The following is a 26,011-nucleotide window of genomic DNA, read 5'->3' on the forward strand; positions in this document are numbered from 1 at the left end:
GAGTAGCAGTCCTCAGGACAAAAGTGTCCTTCCTCTGTGTCCACTGTGTCCTGCAGCATCACATCAGTGTCCAGGGGACACCAGGTGAAGTGACTGAACTACAACTGTGGAAGAGTTTACCTTTGCACATCAGAACTGCTGTCACTGCAGCACTTTAAATCTCTCCTAAAGACTCCTTGGTTTTTATATAGACTGTACACTAGAGGTGTAACGATGCACAAAAGTCACAGTTCAGTACAGACCTCGGTTTTGAGGGTTCGGTTTGGTTTTTCAGTCCAGTATGGGAAGAAAATGCCAGATCATTTGCTTGTTGTTTATTTGTGTTTTTATTAAACCAACAATTTGTTTTAACATTATACAAATGGAAAAATAAAATAAATGCAAAGTGCTGCTTGGTAATACTAATAAGTTAAATCAAATATTCTCAAATGAGCAACAAATGTATGAAATATTATAAAAAAAATAAATTCTTTAAACAGGAAATAAACTTTTCAAAAAGTAACAGTTCCAGCATGAACTTTTACTCAATCTTCATATTTTTGGCCAGAAAAAACAACTTGTCCACATTGTCTGCAGTAAGTGCAGATCTGCTGCTGTTACAAATGGAGGGGATGGAGATTCTGTGCTGGTGAAAGGTGAAAGTGAGGACTGCGGTGTGATGGTCATAGTTTTGTGAGGATTCACGTGGTTCAGAGGGACATAGTCAAGACAGAGGGCAATTGTTGTCACTGCATCCACCCTAACTGTAAAGCGCTGCAGAAAACACTCTCACCCCAATCACGGACAGGTTCCCTCGTGAATATTAAAGAGCCGAGCCTTCAGTGTAGCTGCACATGTAATGGAGGAATATAAACACACACAGATTGCACAAACTCACTCATGCACAGCCCTGCACCGAACCCAACGTCCTGTACTGAAATGGTTCGGCACAAATACATGAACCGTTACACCCCTACTGTATATTACATTTTTATGTCATTGTTTTTCTTTATCTTTGTTACCAATACGATCACAGTGTTGTTGTTGAGCACTTTGGTAAGTCTTGACTGTTTTCAATTTGCTCTATTTGATCAGTAAAACTCAGTTCCTCCTTAATTGAAATCTTCCTGTATGTTCTTCTCATCAGGACCACATGTGTGATTTCTGATGTGACATCGCTGTAGATCAGATCAGTCCTGTCCTTACTCTACCTGAGACTTTCAAAGCCTTCTTCTCTTTCTCTCTCCTCTTTTCTCCTTCTATCTCTCTCTCCCTCCCTCTCTCTCTGGCTCTCCGCTCACATCCAATCATCCATTTCATTTAAATTTCCATCCTCTTCACGGTGCGATTTGTCCAGGGAGCCATAAATAAACATTCCAATTTATTATGGTGAATAAATATAGAAGTGGTATATACGGCAGTGACTGGAAATGCAGTATTTTTGTTGCACCAACTGGAGTCGACAAGGACAAAAAACTGTAGGAAAGAATGTGGAGCTTTAAAGAGAAACGCAGCCCTGGTCCAGATGGTTTTGGAAGTGGTGCGGTGGCTGCTTATGTCATAGAAGGAGCATGAGTCTGCATACACAGAGATACTGGAGATAGCAAAAAGTAGCTACAGTTTGGTCCAAAATGTATATGATGAAAGTGCAGTGCAAGTCCAAGATTGTAGGTCCTACTGGTCTTGAACTTTGCTTTTTATTAAGTATTTATTGTCCCCATAGGGAAATTTGTCGTAGTGCCAGCATTTACTCTCTGTACCAGGGAAACTTCAGTGAAAGGGAATGTCAACGTACAGTAAAGCAGACCTATTCTGCATAATAGGCTTTTCAGAGCTTTTAAACCATGTTATAGTCTTTCCTTCTTATTTACCCTCTCGAAATTGTATTTGGAGTAAATATTTTCAAGACGCCATAAAGTCATTCAACCCTTGTTTTCACCATCACCAGTCCATGTCCACCGCTCTCTTCTCCAATTTTATTTTTCTTAATCAGTGAAACATGTATTTTTCGATGACGTCATAGTCATTTTGTTTAGTCAAGTCGTTAACAATGATTCCAATATCCAGATTATAACATAATTTTATAACACAAGCACAGTATGTCTTCTTCGTTTTGTAGAAATATAAACTGACTATGATACTAATTTCTGTCTCACAGCAAAAAGGTTCTAGGTTCAGTTTCTAAACCTGACTAATTTGTAGCCTGAAAAGATCTAAGACATTTTTTCTTGAATATTCAACTGTAATTCAGAACAAAATAACTCATTTTACCTGAGAGAAATAGAGTGTATTGCATCTACTGTTGATTCTGCAGAAGCCATCATACTATATGTTTTCTGATTGGTTAACCCACCTGTCAATCAGACCCGTCTGAAATCTGGGAAATATGATACTGTTCCAGACCCACACTTTGTAAAGAAACTGTAAAAGCTTGTGGTTTTGGCCTTAGCTGAATGTTGAGTCTAATCTGCAGGTTATACAATGAAGGGATGTTTCAAAGCACAAAGACGAAACTCACACCGACACAGAGAGAACATGCAAACTCCACTGACAGGAGTCAAACCTCTGCTCTTAGACAAACAAACTAGACACATAAATAACACTGTGTTCACTTGCTGCAAGCTTTATATGAAGAAAGGACTAAATAAAGATAAAGATGTACTGGGGTGAAGCAGATTTAATAAGACTAATCACAAAAGGAACTGAAGGGATCAATTTGAGTCTGGTGAAGGTGACAAAAACACCGAGGAGCTCTTCTTCATTACCACCTGATGACATCACAACATGGGGGCCTGTATCATTTTTACCTTCAAGAAGATTTAAGACCAAATAAATGGTTAAAAACAGTTTATCTAAAACCCTAACTCTAACTCTCACTCCTTCATTTAGGAATGACTAAGTCTGGAACATTCATAATAAACTAATTTGTTCATTATTGATACTCTGGAGGTGAGGCTGTCATCTAGGGATGTAACGATATCCAGTCCTCTCTGTACGATATTTTCATGCAGCCCACGGTTCGATATTTATTGTGCTATTTTGTGGAGGCTAACAGAAATGTGAATATACTGCATTTTCCTTTTAAAATGCCTTGACAAGATTTTGGTTCTGTCTTAATCAAAGAATTAAGATTTAAAGGTGCTTATAATTGTTATTTCTTCATGTACTAGTAGTCGGCTCTGAAACAGAGCAAAGGATCATGGTCTAAGTACCATATTTTTCAGACTATAAGTTGCTCCGGGGTGTAAGTTACACCAGCCAAAAAATGTATAATGAAGAACTGATGAAAACATATATAAGCCGCACCGGAGTATAAATCACACTTTTTGGGGAAATGTATTTTATAAAATCAGAGACCAGGAACCAACATTTCATCATGAAAGTCAAGTTATAGTCATTACAACAGATTAAAGAAAAACAGACTGAATAGACGTTAATATGTTACACAGTTTTGTGATGGGGTTGGAGGCTTAAGAGCACGTCTAATAGTACAAAAATACGGTGTAAGTAGTGTAGTTACTATATAGTGTCACAGAAACTCCAGGTTTTCGATGAGGAAACATCACAAAGCTCATACATATTGAAACACTAGTAATGGCCATGACAAGTTTTTAATAAAGAATCTAAATCCTTTTCCCTTCAGTCTAAAGTAGGTCAGCCTTTATAAGCTTGTAGTGTTTTGGGGTTCAATGATTTACCATGGAGACTGTTCTGACCACAACCACAGAGGCTCACAGTGTCAGAGGAGAGAGGTATGTGCGCGGTCAGTACAGCTACAGCGGTCAGGAGCGCTCAGGGTTAAAGCTACACCAACCAGCGTGAGGCTTATGTTCTGAACCATGGAAACTCCAGGGGGCATACTATTAATTTGCTACTGAACTCATCGCAAAAAGATCCTGGGTTCAATTTCAAAACTGTCTATCTGTGTGAATCTTGCATGTTCTCCTTACGTCTGGTGGCTTTCCATGCGGCTGTTTCTCCCATCAGCCTAAACATGTACAATGGGCTTCTCCTCCTGCCAACTCCTGACCAACATCCTGGCTAAAGACGGGGATTGGCCCCCAGGCGCTGAATAAGTTACATGAGGCGCTAAGTCAAATGCCTGATTTCCTTTAAACTCAGTGAAATGCCAGTGAATAACCTAATATTTGAATGCTCTATCATGAAGAAGTAGAATATAAAATGTGATAACAACAGAATGAATGTATAGTATGTATAGTCTCTGCTGTGTGGTTTAAAGGAACATTCTGCTGAAACTTGTTTTAAAGGGGACATATTCTAGACAGTTACCATATTTTTTGGACTATAAGGTGCACTTAAAATCCTTTATGTGGTACATGGAGCTCAAAAATCTGTCAAAATGTTTTAGTACGACTTTGGTAAACTACGAAGCCGCATAGCCGTAAGTTAGTCTGACAGAAGCTGACCGCATCAGCGCACATGTTTTTTTTTTTTTTTTTTTTTTCCAGAGCTTATAGTTTATGCAAATGAGCCATGTGGTTTTAAGTTTTGTTTCTGTAAAACTTAAACAAATGTGCGCAAAGCTGCATTAAACATACAATTACTCGATGTATATTTGAGTCTTCACTTACCACTTATCTCAGCCCACATCGCTGTACTTAGTTTTCATTAGGTGATAAATAGGGGTGGGCAAAAATATTGAAATATCGATATATTGTATCGTTTAATGTGATGACACAGTATCAATACCGTGGGCTGCTGTATCGATATATTGCCAAGAGTATTTTTTGGTATATTTTACTAAATTATTTTGTTAAAACTCTATAGTTTTGTTGGTTGTTTCAAGGTTCCCACAGTCATGGAAATCCTGGAAAAGTCATGGAAATTGAAAATGTCACTTTCCAGGCCTGGAAAAGTCATGGAATTTTGTAAATTCACTGAAAGTTTTAGAAAAGTCATGAAATTTTAGTCTATTTCACACAACTACAGTGTTCTCTTAAGTTTCATCAGACTATTATGATTAGTTCTGAATGTCTGTGTCGTTTTGTTACAATAAATGCACTGACAGAATTCTGAATATTAAAAAACTATAATACTATGGATGTAATGATATCCAAATCTCATGGTACAATATTATTACTATATTTTGAAGAGGTTAATATAATTGTAGATAGGACAGTTTTTTGCTTTTAAAATACCTTGACAAGATTTTGGTGTGAATTATTTCCATCATAATCCCAAAAATTCAAGTAAAAAACATATTTCTTCATGTTGTTTGCACTGAAATGAATCAGGGATATGCAGTTCCTGTGTTTCTTAGCTGTTACTACTATAAAACCATGCATTTAAGCAAAATAATTTTTGATTCGATATATTGTGACAGCCCACGATATTATTGTGAGACTTTTGACGATACAGTATCACGATATTTCAGTTATTGTTACATCCCTATATAATATCAAATCACAAGGTGAGACGAAAGGGTTAACATTTCACAAGCCCTAAAAGTCTGATCAATTCTACACATGTGGGCGCCGTAAAGTCAGGGAAAATTCACTTTAGGTCATGGAAATGTCATGGAAAAGTTTAGAAATTTTGTCAGTGACAAAGATTGATTGATTGATAGCATTTATATAGTGCCTTTCAAGATCCCCAAAGTGCTTTACAGTTCATTATTCAGTCACTCCACACTCAGTGGTGGTAAACTACTACTGTAGCCACAGCTGCCCTGGGGCAGGCTGACGGAAGTGAGGCTGCCAATCTGCACCATCGGCCCCTCCGACCACCACCATCACTCACGCTCACACCACTTTTGTATTAGGCAAAGTGGGTGAAGTGTCTTGCCTAAGGACACAATGACAGTTTTTTGCCACTGGCACCACTGTGGCTGAACTTTGCACAAGAAGTGGTTTAACACAGACTTTTACTATCACAGCCATGATTTAGCCTTTATTTTTTACTGAACTGCATTGAATCGATTTGAAATATATCATATCAAATCAAAGTGCACTGTACTGAGATAAGTATTGTATCATGGCCTATGTATTGAGGTATGTATTGTATCAGCAGCTTCGTAATGATACATTTAAATCATGCATTTTCAGTGGCCATTCTTTAAAAAAAATGAAATAATAAATAAAAAGCCACAATGACGAGGTTTCTCAGTTCTGTGGTTTTGATCAGGAAGTTATTGGACCTTCACCATGTCGACTACAACTCCCCAATACAGGATTTTATGATGAACAAAATGTAAAACTGTTACCTAATTATGCTGTGCTATACTAAGAACTAGAAAAACACGTACTAAAGTTTGCTGTGTTGCCGTGTTGCAGGATGGCATTCTGGTGGGGGCCGTCGGAGCTTACGACTGGAACGGGGCCGTGCTGAAGGAGACGAGGCAGGGAAAGGTCATCCCTCCCAAGGCTTCGTACGCGCAGGAGTTCCCCGAGGAGCTCAAGAACCACGGAGCCTATCTGGGTGAGGGACGCACACACTCACCTGGCCCTGCTTATGCATCCCTGACATTAATGAACACCGCTAAATCAATGCTCTGAGGCTTCGAAGCATATTCATGTTCATGTAATACTAATAATTATAGATGGATGCAAATTTCCAAGGACTAGTCTCAGTCAAGTAATTAGGCCCCCCAGTTTAAGTCTTCAAGCGTATATGACAGATTAAACTACTCCTCATTCATAATTAATTTAGTCTAGTTTTTTCAAATTGTAATTTTATTTATAAAGTTACTTGGACACAGTTTTCTAACATGAACCTCAAGTATACCTCCAAATAAGTATTCGTATTAGTATTTGTTACTGCAAATGTAAATAATTCTACTACTAGTGAGGATTTGCGTGTGACGTGGCAGTCACATGATTTAATGTTTTGGCGGTCATACTGGAGGTCACGATTGGGGTTGATCTGGATGGTGTTATTCAGTTTACAATATAATCACGGCGAATTTAAACAGCGCAAAAAACATAAAACTGTTTGAATCGCCAGCTCATTAAATCAGCCGTCATTAGAAAGTCGTCCTCCTGGGTTGTGGAATAGATCCCGATCGAAATCCGACGGACTGTCTTGTTAGTTTAATCAAAGCTCGCTCTGTGCCTAACCTCCAGTATCCAGTGTTTTTTTCATGTTAAATCTTCTTTCATAGTTGTCACGGGTTCGTCCAAAATAAATGTAAAGAACAGGCGCTCCATCACAATAGGAAATAAGTGAAGGTTTTGCTTTGGCTTTCACTGGAGATGGGGTGTACCTGAATAATGATGGACGTAATCCGGTGAAAGTGGTTTATCATTTTTCATACCAAAATACTTTTGGTATATATAATTTCATTTAGTGTAAATCCCTTCTTCTTTTGTGTGGAGCTGGTCTCTTACCAGAAGTGAAATGAATGAATTGACTGTACAGACGACTGTACTCAGTGGGCTCCATCCCTCTCTTTTTATGTCCGCTCTCCACCTCTGTCTGAGATCTTTATCAGCCAGCATCTGACAGAAAGATACTTTGGCTTCCTACTTTAGCAGATTGACTCAGAACATCCAACAACAACACAGGTCAAAACCATTGTAATTCAATTCAAATTTTATCACACACAAATACTACACGTTTGTCCAGATGGACAGTTTGACCTCCAATATGGTGGTTTTGTGACCTTAATAACCTCAATAACTTCACACTGCATTGTGTTAGAGACCTAAAATGTTCAATGCTCTTAAAGGGCCAGAGAATCTGTTGAAGCTGTCGTCAATGAACCCATCTGATCAACTCATTGTATTTCTCTCCATTTCCAATATGTTTAAATATTTCTGTAATAAAAAATGCATGAACAATCTTTAAATACTAGATTTCTTTCTTTAAAGACAATACGCAACAACTACACTACAACTTCACAAACCTGATGCGATGTGCAGGAGTTTTATTATCCGGATGCATGCTGATTACTTACTGTACATCAGTGTCGTACATGAACGAGTTCAAAAACACGTTCACTTTGAACTGAACGCAACGCATATGTAAATCAAGAACTTGAACGTGAATTTATTCAGATTCTGTGAAATGAACAACATACATCACTGTTGGGGTTCAATTAAACGTTGGAATTTGTTTTCACCTGTTGAGTCGAGTGACAAGGTCTGCTCGCACTTTTTAAACTGCTGCGCTGTCACTCACTGCCCACAGGCTCCTCCTGCACAGCCTCACCAGAGAGCACTTGTGTGTGCAGTGCAGCTTGGGTAATGTAGTGTGAAGTGGGGATGGGCATGATTACTCGACTAATCGACCGTTAACAATTTTGTCGATCACGTTCATTTTTAATCGACAAACTGAATGTAGGTTGCTGTGTGTAGTGTAAGGAGACGAAGCTGCGTCAAACACTGGAGTTGCGACCTCACGGTCCCACGTTTCAGCTCTGGCATCTCCTCGGAAATCACTGTACCACTCACTGAATGCGCTTACACGCACATCAGTGTCCCAGGTATGATCGGGTTTTTTGAGTATCCTGGTTTCGTCATGGTGCATGTAGACGCATTATCCCTGTTACTGCAAAATAACGTTGAGTGTACATGCATCCAAAAGACAAACACTTTTCAGTCTTTTCATCACAACAGTAGCCAAAATAAATAGTTACCAACATAAATAAAGTGAGTGAAACGACTAAACCTGCACACATATGATCTCTGAAAACATGAACCACCCCCCAACGTGACATACTCACAGTTTAGTCAGAAGTCAGTTTGAAAAATAAGTTCAGTCTTTCATTTACATATCTCACCTAAAAATAAAATAAACTAACACTGAACTAGTTCAAAATAAAAATTGTGAACTATGAACGTGAACTTTTCACTTTGACCATGTGTGAACTGAACTTTGAACTAGTTCATAAAAAGTGTGAACTTGCACAACACTGCTGTACATACATTTATATACTTTATGTCTTATTTGACACCATGTTTTTATTGCTACTTATTTGGACGGTTTTTACAATTTTTATATTTTTTTTTACTCTTTGTTATTGTAATATAATGTGTTGTGTGAGCTATTAAAGTCTAAAGCCCTATGATGATGAGTAAAACCTGGGGACGTCTGGTAATTTGCAAATTACCGCCCCACCTCTGTGTTATTTGCAAAGTCTGTAAATGACTCTATTTTACTGCTATTAGCCCAAGATTAGTGTTACCTGTGGAAATTTGGTGATTTGTAATAATTGTGGAGGATGTCTGAGATCTTAATCCCGTGTGAATGTGCAATGTCTGTCATTTGTAAAGTAAAAATTCAGCCTCAAATGACGTACTGTATTTCACCAAATGTCCGGTGATAACACTAGTGAATTTGCATCTCAGTGTTTGTTGTTGTAATTGCGCCTTTTCTGTCTCTTTCTATTCTTTCCATGTTCTTTTCTCTTTTAATCTCTGTGTCAGTGTCAGTAAAATAGAGTCATTCATGGACTTCACTTATCCCTTATCGCTGCAACTAACACAAAGGTGAGGCAGTAATTTGCAAATTACCAGACGTCCCCAGGTTGTATTTATCCCGTGTGAATAGGGCTATTAACTGAGAAAAGAACACGGAAAGAAAAAAAGAGATAGAAAAGGCACAATTACAGCAAACACTGAGATGCAGATTCACACGAGACTAGTATTATCACCGGACGTCTGTGTTTGGTCAAATATATTAGGTAATTTGCATTGGAATTTTTACTTTACACATTACAGACATGGCACATTGGCATAGGAAGAGGTCTTAAGGCTAAAGCCGTATTCACACGGGATAAGTACAACCTGGGGACATGTAGTAATTTGTAAATTACCACCCCACATCCATGTTACTTGCAGCACATTCACATGGGATAAGCGAAGTCCGTAAATGACTCTGTTTTACTGATATTACGACTGGATATGTCATAAAATCAGCTATAAAAATAGGAAGGGCAGTTAGTATAAAGGCAACTAGACCAGTACTAGACCAGGACTAAACCAGGTCTAAACCAGGACTGGATCAGGACTGGACCGGGACTAATCCAGGACTGGTATAGGACTGAATCGAGACTAAACCAAGGCTAAACCAGTGTCAATATTGCCGGCCGATTTGTGCAGATCACTCCCCTCCCCCGGTTCTCAGTGTGGATCTAGCGGGCACTAGCTCGCCCCCACCCCCCGATATGGAGGATATAGTCTAGTTAGTTATTCACTAGTTATATTATTTCAAATGACGGGTGTTATTGGAATATTGGTTGGCTGATATTATCAGCCGACATGGGCACTTGGAGAGATATTGGCTATCGGCCTAAATCTTGCCGATATGGGCTGATATTTCATGTGGGCAGGTTATACCTCATTATACTATGTTCATTTAATCCAATTTATAAACACTTAAATGTCCTAATATGTGGCTCCGCATCAGTATTTATTTTACGTCATTTGTCTGGGTGTGTGTCACTGAACACACCCCAGAGTCCCGTCATTCGGTGCTGCTCCTGTCAACATGCTGGATTATATTATATTTATGGACGATCATTTTGAGTCAGGATTAAAAGGACGATTATTAGTACAGACTTGAGATCTGAGAGGAGCCTGTGTGAGCAGTAAGTGTTGCAAATGTGTTGTTTTTTAAACAATTTTTAGTTCTTTGTCAGTGTTTAGCAGTTAGCTGCTGTAGCTCTGTTTTCTTCCATTGTCCTAGTGTAAAGTGACTATAGTGTCTGCACATGTTACTGGACCTGCACTGATATGTAAATGAGCTGTGAATAGAGGTATGAATTTTGGGAATTTATGCATAATTAATTACTGCTGCACATGCACATTTACAGCTAAAGGCTAATACTTACTTACTTCTTGTACTTTCTAGAATGTGATGCAAAAATGCCATTAGGCCGACCTACTGTCTTTAAATATGACGTAAAGAGGCAGAATAACAATAGTTGTTGCCTAAACAAACCAATTTAAAATCCAGTAGAGCCAGACCTAAGTTTTACAATCATTAGAAGATTTACAGTGAATTTTTACATCACTAAATATATCAGCTTTTATATCGACTATCAGCACCTCCAACTCCCATTTTATTGGTATCATATCGGCCGTAAAAAAATCCATATCGGTCAGTTTAAAGCTCACACTGGGGATCACATACAAGTTGCATTTAAATGGAAATGTGAACGATTTCAGATTTCACAAAAAAATCCAACTTGAGCGTAAAGCCCTGTAGTCTGAACTAGGGATGGGCATTCGATGAAATTTTCTTAATCGATCGTCGGAAGAATTAACGATCGATTATCGATTAATCATTAACGTTTTTATTTAAAATGATCATCATTATTATTACTATCTGCACTACTAATCTGCATAAATAAATTCAACTTTACCACATATAAACTGTAACCACCTAGAGCCACATCAGCCCGTTTGACATTATAATGTGTTTAATTCAGTTTTGTGCAACTCTCACAGAAACAAAACTTAAAACCGCATAAACTAAGCGAAGATAAAACTACAGCTCTTGTGTCGCTGATGCGGTCAATTTCTGTCGGATTAAAAGACATGACTCAGGTGAATACAGGTTAGTGTGACCAGATTCGTGTTTGTCAAAACCAGGACACTGTACGGGGGGAGGGAGGTTGGGACTCGTCATCCACATTGAGCGACTCTCACCTGGCAAAACTTTTTTCCCACTGGACACTGAAACATATGTGCTGCTTTGTACACTGTGCACATGGACTCACCACTTGTCCCGAACGCAACGGAAACATGGAAGTTCTTGTACAAATCATCGTTAAATACACATTTGTGCTTCAGTACGTTACAGACTGACCCACTGTTTGTGTTTGTGTCTCGTTCCTTCTGATGCAGAGACACATGTACAGACCTGTTTGGTCACACTACACACAGCAAACTACATTCGGTTTGTCGATTAAAATGAACGTAATCGATGAAATTCTTAATGATCAATTATCGATTAATCGACTGCCCATCCCTAGTCTGAACATAGCCTCAGAGCATGAAAAATTAAACTGAATCTAGATATGTTATGATCTAGATATGTCTAGCAGTTAATTCCACTTAGAATATACACCCTAACACCTCCTTAAATTATAATACAAAAAATAGATATCATTTGTACAAAATTAAGACGTTTTAAATGGTGCCCTTTCTCTTATGGGTTCTGGGTGGAGGTTGCTTTATTCAGGACCGGTGTTGAGAGCGACCCATGACTTTAGCAGCACACTTCACAGGCTGCCCAGTCTAACCCAGCCTGGCCCACCTCCCCACGCTGCTCCTCTCCAGCCTCCTGCTTTCACCATCAGCCTGGTCCCGGAGACTGGTCCTGGAGCTCAGAGCCAGGGAGCTGGGCCAGACCGGGAGAGGGCACAGACGCGTGAATGCTGGGAAAAGCCTGGAAGATTTAGACGGAAAAATATCGAGTGAGAAAGAGGGTTTAAGAGGAAACACGATACGCAGGACGGCGGAGGAGACAGCTGAGGAGCCAGGCCTGTCAGATACGTCACACGGGGCGTAGAGTGGCAGGATTATCCAAGGATTTTACTATTAATCAGGATTGTGGATGTCACTATAAACTCCTATCAGGTTTAGAGGGATACATGGAAGAACTAGATCTACAAATGTGTTCTTATCCCAAAAATAACATGTCTAAATCACTTTTCAAGTCATGCAGCAAAAGCAAATAATAATTGCGGGAACATTTAAGAACAGAATAATATTAAGGATGTCAGTTTTTTCTTTGTGGCTTCACTGATCTGGAAAATATGAAACACTTTTTTTATTTTGACTTGGGCTTGAATCAATCATTCTGACATTTGCAAAAGTAATACAAACCTAATAGCAAAGGTGGCAGTTATTTAGTTAATATATTGTTCTATGAAGAGATGAACTGAACAGCATGTACACTCACAACTACACTGTCTTCTATAATCGACAGGGTTGGGAAGGTTCCTTTTAAAATGTGTTCCCCTACAGATTACAGATTACATACCCTAAAATGTAGTTTGTAACGTAATTCAATAATTACTTAAGGCAAGTAACGTAATCTGAATACTTTGGATTACTTGATATTGTCATGCGTTTTAAAACTACATGAATGTACCAACCACATCCTGCAGATTGTTTGTTTTCTTCAAATTGGCTGTTGAGCCCAAGTCTCCATTAACAGGCAATTAGTTGCTGTAGAGAAGCAAAGACTAGGATCTTAACATGAGACATTTTGTCTGTTAAAAGACAATAAAAAGACCAGTCTTTACTTAACCATATATATATATATATATATATATATATATATATATATATATATATATATATATATATATATATATATAATATATATATATATATATATATATATATATGTATATAATCCATTTATTGTACATGTAATCCATTTATTTCAAAAAAGTAACTGTAATCCAATTACCACTCATTGAAACAGTAACTGTAACTGAATACAGTTACTCATAATTTGTACTCTGATTATGTAACTCTGGTACATGTAATCTGTTACTCCCCAACATTGATAATTGAAAAATATGATATTATTGTGAGGAGTTTAAAAAAAAAGTCATAAACTTTGTGTTGATGTGGTGAGCATAAATGATCACCACTGTTGCTCTATTTCCATACACCTGAAATTACTCACTTGTTGACAAATAATAAATTAAAGACATTATGTAAGAAACGTATAATGTGGCCAAATAACTGAACTGCACAAGAGTTAGGATCATGTAAAATGAACGTCTGGTAAATCCAGAGTAATATCTGTGTGTTTTTATATAGAGGGATATCAGTATTCTGCCCTACAAATGCAGAACGCCGTAACGTCATGTTCGGTCAAAAACGAGTTCATGTCGTGTTGAGGCCTCGTTTATCATGTGAATAAATATAGTGAAAAATATTGAGCTCAAAATTGACCTTTGACCCTTATCTGTCAGTTCCTGTCCTCTGTCTTTGTATCATGAGGCAAAAATATGTTTTTGTGCAAAGATAGATACAGAAACAGTGTATGTTTTGTTTGTGATTTAGTTCATAAATGTATTTGATTTTAAAATCCAACCTCTGGCCTCCTTCTTTTTGTTGCAGCCTTGGCTCAGGGTCTTAACGTACTATATGTACTAAACTGCAGAGTCACTTGTGTCAAACTGTTTGACTGTGGAAGTGTCGCAGCACGATCCTGATCAACACTAAACAGGAAATCCAAAACTCTTCTAGATTATTTCAAACAAACACATGATGACTGGAACTTGGTGAGGTGTTTGTCTTATAATGAATGGAAGTCGTGGCAAAATCAAGCAAATAATGATCATGTCAGTTTCTGCCTTTGGCCTTTGCCAAAACTTATTTTTGGCTTATGATACAAAGACAGAGAATAGGAACTTTCTTCATTATAGCAACTAGTCAGATTTTGGGAGCCCTACCTGTTATACTTTTGTCTGGACAAAACAAGTCATTTTTCTCAGTTTCACACTCTCAGTCTTTTGCCAAGGACGTGCTTCAAGTCAGGCTCAGACACTACCATATGATCAGATTTGTTTATTTCAGTGATGCATGAGCTGAAACAAAGGAGCTCTGTCATTCTGAACAAAATGACAGTTTAATGCTTCACTCATTGATTCTACAGAAATACACCTTTCCTCTGTGATATTTCTTCCTCTGGACCAACCATGTGAATCCACTTGTTAATCCCGCCCATCTGAAAATGGACAGATTCCCTGGAGACCAGACTCACATCTTCATAAAGTATTTAAGAGGTGTGTTTTCTGGATCCCAGGCAATTGAAATGTAATGTAATCACAGTTCATTTTCTGTCCTCACTCAAATGTTCCATTAGGCATGAACCAAATCTTGACACAAGACACAATAATATCGTTAATTCCCCCCCCCCAAAAAACATCCCATGTTCTTTCCTCAGTTTGAAAGCGGGTGCTGTTGTTCCAGGTTACACTGTGACGTCAGTGGTGTCAGCCCGGAGCGGGCGTCTGCTGGTGGCAGGAGCTCCACGCTTCAACCACACAGGAAAAGTCATCGTGTTCACTCTGAAGAACAGCGGAGAACTCAGCATCCTGCTCTCTCTCAAAGGACAGCAGGTACACAACCCCCCCTCCCCCTCAAAGGACAGCAGGTACACAACCCCCCTCCCCCTCAAAAGGACAGCAGGTACACAACCCCCCCTCCCCTCAAAAAGACAACAGGTACACAACACCCCTCCCCCTCAAAAAGACAACAGGTACACAACCCCCCTCCCCCTCAAAGGACAGCGGGTACACAACCCCCCCTCCCCCTCAAAAAGACAGCGGGTACACAACCCCCCCTCCCCCTCAAAAAAGGCAACGGGTACACAACCCCCCCCCCCCTCAAAAAGACAACGGGTACACAACCCCCTCAGAGGACAGCAGGTACACAACATACCAGGGGAGTTTAGTGCAGATATACAGTGTACAGAGTGTACAGAGAAGATGGAGAAGCTGAGGAGGCTGGTGGTTTATGCTGCTGCAGCAGAGAGTAAAGAAGGAAAAGTCGGGGCATTCATCATCAAAGATTATCACATAATGTCTTAGTCATATGGAGTGAAAATGGATGGAAATGTGTATTTAGCTGCAATAATGTTCTTCTAACGAGTCAGAAGAAGTGGAAAATGTGAAAGCTTAAGCCTGGGTCTCTTTAGGGAAGAACTACAACTAACATATACACTCACTACATGGACTGGTGCTCAGGAACCCAGCTTTATGATTAGTGAAAAAACAAGGCCCGCCCCAAGTGTTTTATAAATCTAGGTCTAACTGTCCCAGAACTGTAATGTTTTCATTGTAAATAAAATAGCCACATTTCTGTTTCCCACAGTATTATGAGAATACACTGGTAGGTTCATTGTAGCAAATATAATATATAATATATATATATATATATATATATATATATATATATATATATATATATATATATATATATATATATATATATATATATATATATATATATATATATATATATATATATATATATATATATATATATATATATATATATATATATATATATATATATATATATATATATATATATATATATATATATATATATATATATATATATATATATATATATATATATATATATATATATATATATATAGTATATATATAATATAATATATTGCAGGGGTGTCCAAAGTTTTTTCATCAAGGGCCACATCTCTAAACACAGATGAAGCAGAGGGCCGATCGAGGGCTGTAGACTGGAGCTCAGTACAGGGAATAACTGAAATCTGTGCATGTTTAACACATTCAAATGAGCCATCAGTCCTTTATTCATGCTAAGATCCTTAAAACCACACACTAAATTTGAAATATGAGCTTTATCAAGGTAGACTTTCAAAAAACTTGCAGTAAAAAAATATTTTTTTAATTGATGCAAGATAATTTGGGCCATTTCACCTGGAAGTCTGAGGGCCAAGAAAAATTTGTCTGAGGGCCGCATTTGGTCCCCGGGCCATAGTTTGGACATGCCTGATATATTGCAACTAAAGCTTTACACTTGTCGCAAAAGAAGAAAAACAGTCAGTACTGAAGCATGTGGCTCTTGACGCGTTCCTTTATGTTCGTTCTCTTAGGTTCGTTCCTTCATGTTCGTTCCTTCAGGTTCGTTCCTTTAGGTTTGTTCCTTTAGGTTCGTTCCTTTAGGTTCGTTCCTTTAGGTTCGTTCTTTTAGGTTCGTTCCTTCATGTTTGTTCCTTTAGGTTTGTTCCTTTAGGTTTGTTCCTTTAGGTTCGTTCCTTTAAGTTTGTTCCTTTAGGTCAGTGCTGGACCTCTACCCTCTGCTTGGCACGTGTCCAGTGACACGTGTGCCTTCAGCAGCAGCACTTTTCTTTTAAGTCATGGGAAACTAAGCATAAAAAAAAGAGTTATTTTTAAGTGCACGTGTTTTTAATATGAAAAGGAACACGGAGCGGCGGATCCAGGCTGCTTTTCAAAGCTCAGTCTGATCGACTCCTAAGATTAAGCTCCTGAATTTCAAATACTTTCAAAGTCTGGACTATTACTGAGCAATTACTGTTAATATGTGGTAAATATATCTACTGTATAAATACCACTTGACTTCTGTTGAAAAGAATGAAACAATCTGAGATCAAAATCTTGAAATTTCTTGGATACAAAAACAAATTAAATAGGAAAAAAATTCTATTTGATCAAAAAAATAATAAAAATAGGCCTGGAAGATTATTTTTATTGGTCATAATTGGCAAAAAGCAAAGAATTACAACCTTCCTGTGTTATTCTGTATAAAACTTTTATTTTAGACTGCTACAAATGGATGAGACTTTATAGTGTCACAAGATAAAATAATAAAAATATGTAATGAGTAATTTTGTCTGAATTAGTTACTGGATGGCTGAACTTAAAGGTCCTGTATTACACAAAATGGACTCTTATGAGCTTTAGCCATGTTAGAATGTTGTTACCTCCTCAAAAACAGACCTGGACTTGTGTTTCGTTTCATAGACATGTCTGAGTAGTTCTGATTTGTTAGTCTGTTTACAAAACCAAAGCTCAAAATGCTGTTTCATCTTATGATGTCATGTAGTGTTAAATTTCAGTTTTAATCTACCGCTTACCTTTAGTTTATTTGGATAATTTCAAGGCTAAAATTATCCACATGATTCTAGTGAAGGTGTATGGAATTCCTGTATTACCACATGACATCACAAGGTGGAATAGAGTGTTTTCAGTTTGAGAGAAAAACTAAGCCTAAATGTGCAGGTTTGTGTGTTAAACACGTGTGAATGAAACAAAACACAATCCAGCTCTGTGTGTGATGAGGAAACTACATTAGAACATAGATCAGTAGATACCATAAAATAGACCCTTTAAATCCCAGGGATCTGTTCTTGACCCACCCTGTTCAATGTCTATATTAACAACATCACACAAACCACTGGACAATCTAACACAGATGACACCATACTTGTCTTAGCACTGGATTCTCCCTGCTCCCCCGATCTAATTATATTTTACCCACGAGATCATATCAAATATGTATGCCCGCCGGCTACAGATAGACTATAGAAACACTATTTATTTAAATTTTTGTTATTATTTTACATTCTGCTTGTTCTGGATTCAGTGTTTAAGTAAAACTATTATCAAACATTTATTTGAATAAGAAAAAGTTTAACATTACAGATCTTCAAAGAAGAAAAAACATGCAGATGTTGTTGAAATTTTTCAATAAATATTTAGTTTGGCCCACGACTTTATCCCAGTTTTGAATTTTGGTCCTCTGTGAATTTGAGTTTGACACCCCTGGGCTAGATTCTTCATTTCATTTTGACACATTCACAGTCTGCTCACTAAAACCAAACTAAGAATAGGTTTCCTGTATCGTTTCAAACACCCCGCAAAAGAGCTTTTGATTAAAACTAGAGTCCTCCCAATCATTGTATTCAAGTATTTTACAGGATCATTGCACATGCTTTTAACACTTTTATATCTTTAATGTGCAAATGTTTCATTGTCTCATGTCTCTATTCACTGTTTCATGTTCTGGTTTATGTTTGAGTGTTTTCTGTTTGTGCCTCTTGGTCAGGTCATCATTGCAAATAAGAAGGTGTTCTCAATTGACTTACCTGGTAAAATATTCAACAAACAAAATTAAATGAAAATGAATAGGTAAAAGGCAAATGTTTTAGACCTATGGAATGTATTGACATGAAATACACAATGAGTGTAATCTTCTTCTTGTCCAGATCGGCTCGTACTACGGCAGTGAGATCGCTCCTGTGGACATCGACGGAGACGGAGTGACCGATAACCTGCTGGTGGCCGCTCCCATGTTCTTCAGCGCCGGCATGGAGAAAGGAAAGGTCTACATCTACAGAGTCACCGAGCAGGTAACCACACACCAGGATCTCACAGGAGGATGAAGAACTGTTTTTCTTTTACATTTTGAAATCACAGCCGTCTCAGTATGATATAAATATACATTAAAGGGCCCATGTTACACTGTTTCTGATCTGTTCTAATGTTGTTTCCTCATCACAAACACACCTGGAGTTGTGTTTTGTTTCTTTCACACATGTTTTCCCCCTCCCGTATGTCGTGCAGAACCAAACTGAACTGAACCAGAATCAAACCAGGTCTAAACCAAGTCTAGAATCAGGTCTAAAACCAGGTCTAAAACCAGGACTAAAACAGGATGTAGCCAGGACTTAATCATGCCGCCAGACTGCCGCACCTCCTCCTACTCCCTCCGATCTGCAAAATATCGTCTGATATAAAACCGCTCTGTGGCTCAGAAAAGATTGGGGACCACTGTTTTCCTTTCTGCTTCTCTGTGTTTGATAGAGTGAATTTGAAGAAAGTGAATGTCCCCATCTTGCGGGATTTGCGGGCGGGAGCGGGACAAAATATTGCGGGAGCGGGCGGGATCGGGCCTCCACAGTGCGGGTGCGGGCAGGAGTGGGACTGAAAATTCTGTCTCGTGCAGACCTCTAGTGGACCCTTCACTAGAAATGTTATTTTTATGTGATTTTTAAGCTGTATTCTTACACAACACAGGGACTAAGCCTGGAACTAAACCTGGACTAGACCAACACTAGACCAAGACAAAAATACCTGACCAACATTTTAGAAATAATTTTATATTAAAAAATAATAGTGGATAGAAAAAGTGATCGGGGTGATTGAGTATGTACAGGTAAGTGTAATAGGCCTGTCTGCCCCATTTCCAGTACGCTCTACGAGTCACTAGAACAACATTCGTCATCCTTCTTTATGTAGATTTTTTTCCTTCCAAGTGACCCACATACTGCTCCATACACACACACACACACACGCACACACACGCACACACACACACACACACACACACACACACACACACACACACACACACACTGGCAGTTACAAGCACTAATCATCCTAACCTGGTCCTAATAGACTCACACCTGTTTAAACTCCACTCTCCCTCCGCTCTTTTCAAACACTCCACTGGTAACACCGCGCGACCTCTGACCCCACCCCCTCGAAAAAACATCAAACCGCCACCCCACTGTACCCCCTTTTATTAGCGCTGCACGGTGAACTCAAAGGGAAAGAATCTGGAAGTTTAGGGCCAGTTCCAGCAAGCAGTTTGGAGGTGAGAACTTTCAGGAATACGAGGACAAGTCCCACAGCTCTGCGTCGTCCTGGTAGTCGCTCATTGGAATAACAAATGCGCTCGGAGGGTCTGTTTTGACTGCATTTAAACAGACGTGGAAATGGTTGGAGATTTGTGTTGTAGTCCAGACCGGAGGACGGGCAGCAGAGGGTCCGAGGAGGAGAGGCCCAGTGACGGCGACGGGGTTGACTCAGGTGCACATGTGGAAGTCGTGGAAAGGCAGTAGGAAACTTTATGATCAGACTGTAGGAGTGTAGAAGTTTTATGGAGATATGTTCAGGTTAAGGTACAGGCTTTCAAGATAAATGGTGTTTTTGCCAGAGTCTGATATTTTTAAGGTCCTATATTACACAAAATGGACTCGTGTGAGCTCTAAGCCGTGTTATAATAATATCCCACACCGAAAACAGACCTGGACTCGTGTTTTGTTTCATTCGCACATGTTTGATTAACTCTTTATTATTAGTCTGTCTACATCTCAAAGCTCAAAATGCTCTGCTCCACTTTGAGACGTATGGAAAATCATTTGTTCCATCAGATTTAGAATTTAAATACCACTGAATTTCCCACTTTGAATTTTCTAAATCTGAAAAAAAGATGTTTAAATTAAGACTTAGACTTTAAACTTTTTAAATATGTTTCAAGTTCAAAATAAAAATGTCACCTTTTAAATGTTCAGCACAGATATTTTGAAGCCCTCAAATTCAAAAGTCAAAATTCAATCTAATCCACTTTATTTCTATAGCACATTTCACAAACAGTTTCCAAAGGGCTGCACAAATACATAATATCATACATAATAACAACAATAATAAAATGATAAAATAAACTAAGACTAAAATAACACTGGTCTTCAAATAATAAAACCAGTAACATAAAATAAGAACAAAATCATAGAATAGAAATAAATACATTAAATCAATAAAACCAATAAAAACACATGAAAGAAATAAAAAACACAGAGGAGCAGACAACTCACGCGATGTTAAAAGGCAGAGAATAAAAGTGGGTCTTAAGACGAGACTGAAGATCACAGGTGTCAAACATACGGCCCGGGGGCCAGATCCGGCCCTCCAAGACCTTTAATCTGGCCCTTGGCAGATTTTCTGCTAAAATATTTGAATTGTATTTTCTATTAGAATATTGGTAATTTTCTGTGGTGTTTATTATAGCAGCGTCTCCAGCGTCTCTGTACGTGGCCCCTCCCACCAGAGCAGCACAAATGAAGACTTGTGTCTTTCCAAACGCTCTTAAAGGACGATCGTTTTGACTGTTGACCGTGACACCCTCATCAGAAAAATGTCCAACATGAGAAAAGTGGAGCTGAGAGCAGGATTTTCCAAGAAAATTTGACTTATTCCTGTTTGCATACAAATTATTGTTAAAACATTGTGTTGAAATAGAATTTTTCTTATAGTTTCAGGTTGTTCATAATATTATAATATTTTGTAAAAGAAAGAGTTCATCAATTAAAAAAGATTTCTGTAATAGATTTGTGTTTCTCTGCGCAAGTATTTGAACTTATTGTTTTTTTGGGGTTTATATGACATGAGTTTTCTGATCCGGCCCCTTTGGGATCAAAGTAGGTTGGCTATGGCCCCCAGACCAAAATGAGTTTGACACCCTGCTTAAGACTCTTCACTGTGGGGCTGTTGGGACGTGGGGGGGCAGAATGTTCCAGAGTTTAGGGCCGACCACAGAGAAGGTCCTGTCCTCCTGGTTTTAAGTCTCGTTTTTGGCATCACGAGCTGGAGCTGGACCTCAGACCTCAGAGCACGTGCAGGGGTTTAAATTTGGATGAGGTCCGAGACGTACTGTGGCGCTAGTCCATTCAAAGCTTTAAAAACAAACAATAAAATCTTAAAATAAATTCTAAAATTAACAGGAAGCCAGTGCAAAGACATAAGGATCGGGGTAATGTGCTCTCTTCTTTTTGTTCCTGTTAAAAGTCGCGCTGCAGAGTTTTGGACAAACTGTAGTTGGTAAAGTGCGTTTTGTGAGATGCCAGAATAAAGTGTGTTACAGTCGTCCAGGCGTGATGAAATAAAAGCCTGTATTACTTGTTCAAAAAGTTTAAAATATTTAAAAAAAAGGTTTAACTTTAGATAAAAGCCGCAAATGATAAAAACTTGATTTTAAAACATTGTTGATCTGTTTGTCAAATTTAAAATCAGTCTAAGATGACACAGAGGTTGGTGACTGTGGGACGAGGAGTCCCACATTAATGAGTGAGCTGTGAAAAATTTAGAGCTGTGAAAAATGTCGCAATCCAAGATACCAAGACAGAATTAATTGATCCTGGGTGAGGCTGTTTCCTATTGGCCACTCTCATCTGTGGGCGGGGTTTACACTTAACAAATCAAAGAGACGAGGTTTTGACGAGGCTAATTCTGACCAATCACATCACTTCACTGCACCATTTCCTGCTTGTTACTGAATTAGATCAGCAAAAGTGAAAAATGGCATAGCACACTCAGATGTCCAAAAGCTTTTTTATTTTCAAAATAACATTTCGGCTAAAAAGCCTTCATCAGATATTTTTGTTGCTTTGGACCACAGCACACTGTGTTCTGTCTGTGGTCCAACACATTTTTTCACTTTTGTCTGGCTGCTCCTTGCATTTGCACCTCTACAAGAATTTTGGTGTGCGTTTTCTGTCTCTTTTGACTAAGTTAGATTACTTTGGAGCGATTGCTTCTGCCTTGGCATCTCAGAACTTTGCTGAGAATTTTACACTCTGAATTTTGACTTTTGAATTTGAGGGCTTGAAAATATTGTGCAGAATATTTAAAAGGTGACATTTTTATTTTGAATTTTATACAATTTGAAAATGTACACTTTCAGAATAAAAATAATTCAAATATGTTTTTTCAGAGTAAAAATTCAACGTGAGAAATTCAACGGCGTTTCAAATTCAAAATCTGATGAAACAAATGATCTTCCATAGTGATGTCATGAAGTAGACGCATCTGTGTTTTTCTCCTCCTCAGTACACAGACTGGTTTTGCACTAGCACTGATTTATAATTGTGGTAAAAACACACTTTAAAAACACAGAGAAGTATTAAGACCAGATTAATCTTTTAAAGATGATGTACCTGATTTTCAAACCACAAAAGGTTAAAAGTAATCAGTCCAGTCTCACTAGCTCCTGTATCTTTGGGACAGTGTTTATATCCACATGTAGGCAAGAGTTTAGAACAACTTTTATTCAAACAACAAAGTGAAACTGTGACGAAGCACCCAGACACAACCAATCAGAACACTGCAATAGTCACATCATGTGTCTTGTGAGTGAGGGGAAAACATTCATCATTCTTTGATTTACAAGAATAAAGTCTGGTCCCTCACCTGCACCTCCTCATTATAAATATGAAACACAGCTTTTACCACTAGAACATGAGTGATCAGTGTACGTGATACTTACCTCCACCTGTAGAAAATGACAGAGAGAGTTCATCCATTTGGAGATGATTTAGTTCAGGTTTAGATGAGGCTGTAGGTTAGTCCTGCTTTAGTCCTGGTTAAGTCTTTGTGAAGATTAGATTTAGTTCATGGTTCAGAATACCAAGTGTGTCTTTGGGCAAGACACTTCACCCACCTTGTCTCCAGTGTTGAAGGATGGTTTGCATGCTCTCCCTGTGTCTCCCTGGTGTGTTCCCTTCTTCAAATGCAGAGAACAAATTTACCTACAGGAACAATAACGTGTATGTTAATTTTTTTAACTTTGATTTCTCCAAATGAGGCACAGTGGCTAGACTCTTGTTCCAATGCAAGAAGGTTCCAGGTTGCCCGGGCCATTCTGTGTTGAGTTTGCATGTTCTCCCTGTGCCTAGAACAGGGGTGGGCAATTCTTTTTTCCATGGGCCACATGAGAAACAGAAAATATTGAGGCCAAAATGCTTAACTCAGTTCTGCATAATATTAATTGTACGCAAACGTCTTGAGTTTCACATTGCGTCATTTTGTACGTGAATAAAAAAACACATCTAAAATAAAAGCAATGCAGCTTTGGTACATTCATGAGGTAAAATTATAAAATATGTTTATTTTGTAATTCCAAATGAGCTTAAACAGGCCCGTCAGAGTCGATCAAAGAACCGTATGTGGCCGGGAGCTGGACTAGACGATGTTTCCGCCAGTTTCCCCCATCAACCCAAAACATGCACAACAGTCTATAATAAAATCCTCCAGCTAAGGTAATCCTGACCAAGACTAGTTCAAGATCTGGAGAAGGGTCCCAATACCTAAGATGCATTGAAAGATGGTTCAAATGTCGAGGACAAACTTCCCTGTGGGGACAATTAAATGTACCTTAACCTTAACTTTAAGACCTGGTCCAGACCCTGTCCTGTCTAAACAGTGAGTAGCAGCCCTCTCAGACCCCTACAGCGCAGAGGTCCTTCTGTATATCACCCACTGTGGACTCACTGTGACCTGAGCGCTCGCCCATATGTTTCCTATTAAACAGCAGCCGTCAGTGTGTTTTTGAGCCTGCTCCCTCCCCGTGTCTGTCCCTGACACCAGCTCTCATCTCCACGCCCAGCTCCCCAATCCACCTCTGCTCATCTGTCCAACTGGAAAAACAAGACAGCTCAAGTTCTATCACCTTCAGCACAGAGAGGCCAATCACACACACAGACTACTGCAGAGACTACTGCACTATCCTGCTCCTACTCTTTCCACTTGTCAGCGTCTGGCTCTTGAAGCAGACTTAATCACTCGAGCTGCTAATGTCAACGTTAATGTCAATGTTAATTAGTCAGTTACCTGTGTGAGGCACTTTAAAAACACAGAGGAGGATTAGAACCAGATGACCCTTCTTCAGTTTTTGATGAAGTTTCATTCTTGTTTGAAAGATTCCTGCATTACCAGTGTTGGGCAAGTGACTTTAAAACTGTGAAGTGTTATTTATTTATTTATGACTTGTTACTGTCATTTCAAAGTAATTAGTTTAAAAATGTACAACATTACACGACTACTGCAGTACTTTAACTTACTCTCACCAAAATAACTGTCACTGACTGCGAGAGAAGACGCCGAACTTTTGCGCATTATTCGGACTGAACCAGGACTAAACCAGGTCTATACCAGGACTAAACCAGAAATGAACCAGAACTGAACCAGGACTTAACCAGGATTAAACCAGAGCTGAACCATCACTGAACTAGGTCTAAACCAGGACCTGCTAGGACTAAACCAGGACTAAACCAGGTCTAAAAAAAAAGAACTAAACCAGGTCTAAACCAGGACTAAATCAGGTCTAAAAAAAGGACTAAACCAGGTCTAAACCAGGACTAAACCAGGACTAAACCAAGACTAAATCACGACTAAACCAGGACTAAACAAGGACTAACCTGTGTCCGCAAAGCTCGATCAGGTGTCAGCTGCGTTTAGCCCCGTGGAGCGTGGAGTTCTGCGTCAGTCCTTTCGCTCGCGGTCACCCGACGGTCTACACGGGCGCACCTCCAGGCTCGTCCTGACACTCGGAACCGTAACGCTGGCGTTTCACCACAGCTGATATCACAGTGATTTTAACAAATTTGTATGAAGAAAACAAAAACCCACCACTTCAATCCAGGATTAAAAAGCATTGTGACACACATTTGTTCCAGTTAAATATGATTTTTTTTTTTTTTTCCCTGTAATGCCACATTACTGTGTTACAGCAAAAAACAACACATTACAGTAATTTGTTGCTTTTATAACGCGTTACTCCCAACACTGTATGTTACAAGGTGGAACAGAGTGTTTTCAGTCTGAGAGAAGAATCTGCAGGGTTTGTTAAACAAAATGCAGCTGCAGGTATACGGTGTGTAATATGGGCTCTTTAAAGATGAGGTACCTGATTTTCCATTTGTTCAACTGGAAAATCACGCCAGCTCAACTTCTATCACCTTTACCACAGGGAGG

General features: G+C 38.7%; 1 protein-coding gene across 1 annotated transcript in view; it reads left to right on the top strand.

Moving 5' to 3' along the window:
* Positions 1-26,011, top strand: part of itga11a (integrin, alpha 11a) — a 137,795-nt gene that overhangs the window by 52,668 nt on the left and 59,116 nt on the right. The window contains exons 11-13 of the mRNA XM_020940643.2: positions 6,273-6,417; positions 14,883-15,031; positions 18,688-18,831. Coding sequence (XP_020796302.1) covers positions 6,273-6,417; positions 14,883-15,031; positions 18,688-18,831 — 438 coding nt within the window. The remainder of the gene's footprint in view (positions 1-6,272; positions 6,418-14,882; positions 15,032-18,687; positions 18,832-26,011) is intronic.

The sequence above is a fragment of the Boleophthalmus pectinirostris genome, unplaced genomic scaffold (genome assembly GCF_026225935.1).
Source record: "Boleophthalmus pectinirostris isolate CB_2022bp ecotype Guang Dong unplaced genomic scaffold, ASM2622593v1 HiC_scaffold_19, whole genome shotgun sequence".
NCBI lineage: Eukaryota > Metazoa > Chordata > Actinopteri > Gobiiformes > Gobiidae > Boleophthalmus > Boleophthalmus pectinirostris.